The sequence below is a fragment of the Elephantulus edwardii genome, unplaced genomic scaffold, assembly GCF_000299155.1.
Source record: "Elephantulus edwardii isolate Elephantulus edwardi_28Jun2011 unplaced genomic scaffold, EleEdw1.0 scaffold00275, whole genome shotgun sequence".
NCBI lineage: Eukaryota > Metazoa > Chordata > Mammalia > Macroscelidea > Macroscelididae > Elephantulus > Elephantulus edwardii.
Genome location: NW_006400025.1, coordinates 3,131,559 through 3,138,879, shown reverse-complemented (window position 1 = coordinate 3,138,879; position 7,321 = coordinate 3,131,559). Strand labels below are relative to the sequence as shown.

The 7,321-nt window shown below is 44.3% G+C and overlaps 1 protein-coding gene across 1 annotated transcript; it reads left to right on the top strand.

The window, feature by feature from the left end:
• The first annotated feature begins 1,942 nt into the window (after window positions 1–1,942).
• Window positions 1,943–3,485, top strand: LOC102873604 (guanine nucleotide-binding protein G(s) subunit alpha-like). Its single transcript, XM_006900186.1, has one exon. The coding sequence runs from the start codon at window positions 1,949–1,951 to the stop codon at window positions 3,131–3,133; it is 1,185 nt and encodes a 394-aa protein (XP_006900248.1). The 5' UTR covers window positions 1,943–1,948; the 3' UTR covers window positions 3,134–3,485.
• Window positions 3,486–7,321: the final 3,836 nt, after the last annotated feature.

Here is a 7,321-nt window from a genome sequence, read left to right as displayed (position 1 = left end):
AGGGGGTTGGAGGGACAGCACAAGAGAGGAAGACCTTGGATGATATGAATTGACTCAGATATGAATTGACTCAGTGTCTGCGGTAATAATGGTAGGTGTGTCAGAGACAATAAGGCTGGCACAGGATAGAGCAGGATTCAGAGCTGTTACACATAGGGTTGCTACGAGTTGCAGGCAGCACGATGGCACTTAACAGTTTGATGACCGTTAAAACTCAAAACGTGGCAGTCTGAACTCAACAATCACTGCTCAGAAGAAGGATGTGACCGTCTGTTTTCATAAAGATCCACAGCCTCTGAAACCCTATTGGGCAGTTCTATTTTGTCCCATAGTCACTCACTGTGAGTTAGAATTAACTTACTGGCAGTGGTTGAGTGAGAATAAAATAATCTATGCTCTCGTGGCAAGAAGCTGCACTATGGGAGAAAGATGGACAAGTGAGATTAACTACATCTGAAAACCCACTGTATGGTCAGCTATGGGTTGGTTTTGACTCCATCCATCGTACAAAAGAACAACATATGCAAAGATATGGTACAGTGCTCATTAAGGGCTTTGCATATCTTAAGGATGATGATAATGATAAATAAAAAAGGCTTTGTCTCTAAAAAATTCCCTTAGGAGGAAAATGTGCAACAATGAAGGAATGAAAATCCAACTTTTCTGTGAACTTTCGTTAAAATCACAATCTAAAAAGGTTAGACAAGGAATAAAGATTACAGAAAAAGAAAATTTTTAAAAGAGGTCCCTTAGATGTTATCTTTGGCTTCACTATTGCGTTGGATTTCTGGCAGGGCAACAGAAAGGCCATGAAGCTCGCTGTCCTGAATACCTCACTCCATCTTCTCATTTACCAGTCACTTCTACCAAACACTCTCCTTTCTGAGCTCCAGAGGACCGTTAGTAACAACAGCCCACTCAGAGCCATTTCAAAAGACCCCTTTCTCCCCTAGGCTCCAGTCCTCTATTCTAACACAGCCCTGGGACTGAGGAGTACAGGGGGAAAGGGAAAGAGGTGGCAGAGAATAGACCTGGAGAAAAGGCGTCCTCCTCTCCTGCCTCTGGGGAGTTGCAGACTTGCTCTAGTTCCCCCCTCCCACCGCTGGGTCTCCAGGTGCCTTCCTTTAATTAAGTGTTTACCCTCTCGCTACACTGGCCTTAATTTGCATGAGATCCTTCCTTTTATGCAGCGCGGGTATCAGAACAAGCCAGGAGGTTAGCGGAGCGTTCTCAAGCTACGTCCTGGAACGGCCCACTGAGCCGGGCGCGCGTCTCCATGCACCTCTCCTGCACACCCGACCCCGTACAGCGGCGGCTGCACCAGAGCTGCGGGGAGAGGGAAGCCAGGGGCGGGGGAGGGAGGGGGCTTGAGTTTCCGTTCTCTGCTCTGCAACTAGGCAGGGCTCAGAAACTGAAGCGGAAGGAGGGGCGCCTCAGTTTTCCAAATCCCAGCTCACGTAGAAGAGATTTACTGGGAAGCACTTTCAGGGATTAAGTCTCCATTGGTCCCTGAAAGCCAGGAGTTGGGGTCCCTACATCTCTGTAACCTTTGAGGCTGACCTTCTGAAATATCTGAATATACCTGAAAAAACAGAAGGAAACAGGTGTCTGGATCACGTAAGTGATGCAAAGGATTAAATGATCCCTAGGCCGCTGGCTAAAAGGTTAGCTGTTGTCACCCACAAGGTGCCTGGAAGGCAGAGCCAGCAATCTATCTCTGGTCACTAAGCACCACAATCCATTCCGCCGCCATAACGACCTGTCCCAGGCACTGGGTTGTATTCAACTATTGTTGTATTGACTATTTAAAGAAAGCATGAGGATGCATTTCCTGCGAGGAAAGAATTAAAAGCTACATTGAAAATGTGGTATCTAGTAAAAGGTGATTAAAAGCTCCGCCCGGAGAGCCGAGCCCGCGCCCGGCGTCCTCGGCCCGCCGCCACGGGCCATGGGCTGTCTCGGCAACAGCAAGACGGAGGACCAGCGCAACGAGGAGAAGGCGCAGCGCGAGGCCAACAAGAAGATCGAGAAGCAGCTGCAGAAGGACAAGCAGGTCTACCGGGCCACGCACCGCCTGCTGCTGCTGGGTGCTGGAGAATCTGGTAAAAGCACCATTGTGAAGCAGATGAGGATCCTGCATGTTAATGGGTTTAATGGAGAGGGCGGCGAAGAGGACGCGCAGGCTACCAGGAGCAACAGCGATGGTGAGAAGGCAACGAAAGTGCAGGACATCAAAAACAACCTGAAGGAGGCCATTGAAACCATTGTGGCCGCCATGAGCAACCTGGTTCCCCCTGTGGAGCTGGCCAACCCTGAGAACCAGTTCAGAGTGGACTACATCCTGAGCGTGATGAACGTGCCTGACTTTGATTTCCCCCCTGAATTCTACGAGCATGCCAAGGCGCTCTGGGAAGATGAAGGGGTGCGTGCCTGCTACGAGCGTGCCAATGAGTACCAGCTCATCGACTGTGCCCAGTACTTCCTGGACAAAATCGATGTCATCAAGCAGGCCGACTATGTGCCCAGCGACCAGGACCTGCTGCGTTGCCGTGTCCTGACTTCTGGAATCTTTGAGACCAAGTTCCAGGTGGACAAGGTCAACTTCCACATGTTCGATGTGGGCGGCCAGCGCGATGAGCGCCGCAAGTGGATCCAATGCTTCAATGATGTGACTGCCATCATCTTCGTGGTGGCCAGCAGCAGCTACAACATGGTGATTCGCGAGGACAACCAGACCAACCGTCTGCAGGAGGCTCTGAACCTCTTCAAGAGCATCTGGAACAACAGATGGCTGCGCACCATCTCTGTGATTCTGTTCCTCAACAAGCAAGATCTGCTGGCCGAGAAGGTCCTTGCTGGCAAGTCCAAGATCGAGGACTACTTCCCAGAGTTCGCTCGCTACACTACTCCTGAGGATGCTACTCCTGAGCCTGGCGAGGATCCCCGTGTGACCCGGGCCAAGTACTTCATCCGCGACGAATTTCTGAGAATCAGCACCGCCAGTGGAGATGGGCGCCACTACTGCTACCCCCACTTCGCTTGCGCTGTGGACACCGAGAACATTCGCCGCGTGTTCAACGACTGCCGTGACATCATTCAGCGCATGCACCTTCGTCAGTATGAGCTGCTGTAAAGAGGGAACACTGATATAATTAAAACCTTAAGCACAGTTAATTAAAAATGAAACTTAATTCTACAAGCAGTTAATCACCCACTGTAGGGCATGATTAACCAAGCAACCTTTCCTTTCCCCGAGTGATTTTTTGCAAAAACCCCTTTTCCCTTTCAGCTTGCTTAAATATTATACAATTTAGAAAGCTTAAGGCGGCCTATAGTTAAAGAATTAAAAAAAAAAAGGCCACAAAAGTTCCCTCTCACTTTACGTAAAAAAAAATAAATACAAGCAGCAAACAAATAAATGAAATAAATATTGTTGTGTGCAGCATTAAAAAAAACATAATAAATAAAAATTAAATGTGAGCAAAAGAAAAAAAAAAAGCTTCACTTTTAGGGGCAATATAGTTTAAGGGAGAGGCAGAAGCCAGCATTCACAGAGCACTTACTCAATGCCAATGTTGCTATTTATTAGAAAAATCAGGCAACGTCATACAGATAGTGAGAGGCAGACCTAGGCTTAAACCTCAGATCATCTTGTTCCCAGGCTCATTTTGCCTCCTCCAGAAGCAAACAAAGTGCCAGTTTGAGGAGGTTAGACTCCTTCCTTCCAAGGGACTCATGCTCTAACGGAGAAGGTAAGACATGGGCCTGTAGGAACCCAGATTAAAGTCTTTGCTTCTGACGCCATAATCATCTCTACTGTATGGTTCCAGTTTCCTGAACAGTTAATAAAGTTTTCCTATAAACTGTCCTTTCCACCAGCCTGCTCACTGCTCAGCCTACTTACTGGTCCTCAGACCAGAGCTCTTCCCCTGTCTCTGGACACCACTTATGCTGTTAGTCTGGGGTGTAACTGACTAGTAATGACCCTCTACAGGGTTTTCAGAGGCAGCACATCACATGGGAGATTCCCCATCTTTCTCCTGAGGAGCAGCTGGTTCATTTGAACTGCACTTCTTTGGGTTGGCAATGCAGCTCCTTGCTATTAAGCCACGAGTGCTCCTTTATTGATAGGATAGGGTGAATTCATGTAGGAAAAGAAAGGAGACAGAGAGAGGGCTTCTTTATCACTGCTTACCATTTTTCGCCCCTTCACCCCTAGAATCCCTTGTGGAGTCTAAAGATCCACATACTCAACTTCTGTGAACTAGTTCAGTTCCTTTCTTTGTGCAAGTCCCCCTTCCACTTCTTGGATCAGGCGATAGCCATTATAGGACTGCTGGGATTGCTGTGCATAGCATCTGACATGGATAAGGAAACCAATAAGCATTAAGTGAATAAATGGGTGGGTTTTCGAGTGGGCTCAGAATTAAACTCAGCCTTCCATGTGAAATACAGATGAGGAAAGAGACATGAGCCAAAATATAGAAGGGGTTTGGAACTTCTCAGTCACATGCCTGTCTTCCCTGGATCTAGAATACCGTTAATCGACTATTCATCTGTCTGGGCTGATCCAGAGCAAGATCGGCTCCTTGGTTTTTGGGACCAAGGATATAGACGTTTCAGAACCTCCACAGGGTCAAGTGCTGACACTACCTGTTTTCCTCAGGAACACTGTGGAGGTGGGGGCGCTGGTGTCAGGGTCTACACCTGGAGAGATTATGGAATTAGTGTCAAGCAAGCATGTGACTAAGCTGTTTCAAATCCTTTCTACATTTTGATTCAAGTCTCTTTTCCCCCCCTCTGTATTTAACATGGAAGGCTGAGTTTAATTCTGGGCCTACTCTAAAACCCATCGACTCGTTCACTCAATGTTTATTGGTTTTCTACTCTATATCAGATACTCTACATAGTAGTTTCAGGCAAGAGAGGGCAAAGTGAGCTTGGTAATTCTTTAATAACTATGACTTTTCTGTGCCTTTGCAGCAGCTCTTTCTTTCCCTACCCCCTGCCAGGTAGCAAAGCCTTCATTTTCAGGCATGCAACCCAGACTGAGGTTAGTCACAGCTCACAATTTACCATATATGGGTGTTCTTCTGAGTTGGAGAAGGAAGTCTTGAACCAACAGCAATCATTAATGCCACAGAGAGCTTTTGAAAAGCATTCGTTCACATGATTCTCCTTCGCAGTTGACAAGGTGAGCATCAATATAGCTCTAGTTCATAGGTAGGCAATGTGAGGCTTGAATGGCTAACTGATATACACAATGTCGTCTAACTATTGAAGAGTGGAGACCTGGACAAAGACCCTCTCACACTAGAAAGTAGGGAACTGGGCAGAGAACAATTTATAGGATCCTAGAGGTTAGGCAAGAACAGTGAATTCCCAGACCTTTCCAGGATGTGAAATGCTTCTGTTATGGAACACTTGAAAGAGCAAGGCATGTACCTTATTGAAGGAAGCTATAATTAAGGATTATGACTTAAGATATTATGAAAAAACTAAATATTTGTTGGTAAATATGTGACAATGTCAATCCAAAGACTAAACAGACATATCACCAGCCATTTGGATCATTCCATTAGCTTTCTAAAACGCAGAAAGTAAAGAGTACGACCCTCAGGAGACAGATCTCCAGAGCAGGCAAAAATTCCAAGAAAACCTGGGTGGTCTGTGAGCAGGCAGAGAAAAGAACAAGATTCTGAGAGTGAGCTCTGTGAGGAAGGGAAAGGTGAATTCTGGGGGCCAGAAGAAGGTACTCCCAGTAAATTAGTGATAGTAAAAATACACACAAAACACAAAGCCAAATATTGTGTGAATTGCATGTTCTGTTAAACATAAGGTCCTCATGACATATATTTTATTTTATGCCAATGAGCAAAAACGAATGTCAGAACAGACTCTGAAACTTGCACAAGAACTTAAACCAAAATGAATAAAAGAAACAGATAATGTCACAGGGCAACTGAAGAAGAAGAAAAAAAAATAATATTGTAAGGAAATGTACAAGTAACTGGAATTAGAAAACTAAAAGGAAAGCGCATGCTCAGGATTTCTGAGAGGGATGGAACTGAAAAACAAATTCAAGCCTCAAATTGCAATGCTGAAGGATTCTATGGGCTAATTATTGGATGGTGTGGGAAACATCAAAAGAAGACAGAAGGAATACAGAGTCACTGTACTAAAAAGAACTGGTTGACAGAACCATTTCAGAAAGTAGCATATGATTAAGAAGCAATGGTAATAAAGAAAGAAGTTCAAGTTGCACTGAAGGCATTGGTAAAAAGAAATAAAATAAAATAAAATAAAAAATAAAGCCCCAAGAATACCAACTGAGGTGTTTCAACAAACAGGTGGAGTCCTGGCTGTGCTCACTAGTCTATACGAAGTCTTTTGGATGACAGTTACCTGACACTGATTGTAAGAGTTCCATATTTGTTTCTATTCCTAAAAAAAGGTGATTCAGCAGAATGTGGTAATTATTGAACACTACAATTATTATCAAATATAAATAAAATTTTGCTGAAGATTATTTTAAAAAATGGCTGGAACAGTACATTGACAGGGAACTGCCAGAAATTCAGGCTGGATTCAGAAGAGACAGTGGCATGAGGAATATCATTACTGATGTCGGATAGACCTTGGCTGAAAGTAGGAAATACCAGAAAGATGTATACTCTTGGTTTTATTAACTATACAAAGGCATTTCACTGTGTGGATCATAACAAATTATGGATAACATTAAGATTAGGAATCACAGAATATTTAATTTTGCTTATGGGAAACCTACACACTGATTAAAAAGTAGTTGTCTGAACAAAACAACAAAACATTGTATGGTTTAAAATTGGCAAAAATGTCCATCAGGGTTCTATCTTCATATCTATTAAAACTGTATGCTGTGCAAATCATTTGAGAAGCTGGACTATATGAAGAATAAAGTAGCATCACGTTTGAAGGAAGGCTTATCAACAAGCTGCACCATTTTGCTTGTAGAAAGTGGATCCCTTATTGCTGAAGATCAAAGACTATATAGCCTTTAAAACGGATTACATCTTAACATCAAGAAAACAAAAATTCTTGTCACTAGACAGGAAACATCATGCTAGATGGAGAAAAGATTAAAGTAGTCAATGATTCAATTATACATGTGCACCAAGAGTACTCTTTGGAGAAAAAGCTTCACCTCACAGACTTTGAGCGTGTTGCTAGGAGAAGCTATTTCTTCGAGAAGAACATAATGCTAGGTCAGCAAAGGAGAGGAAGACCCTCAACCAGGTGGATTGACACAGTGACTGCTGCAACGGGCTCTCATGTGTCAGGA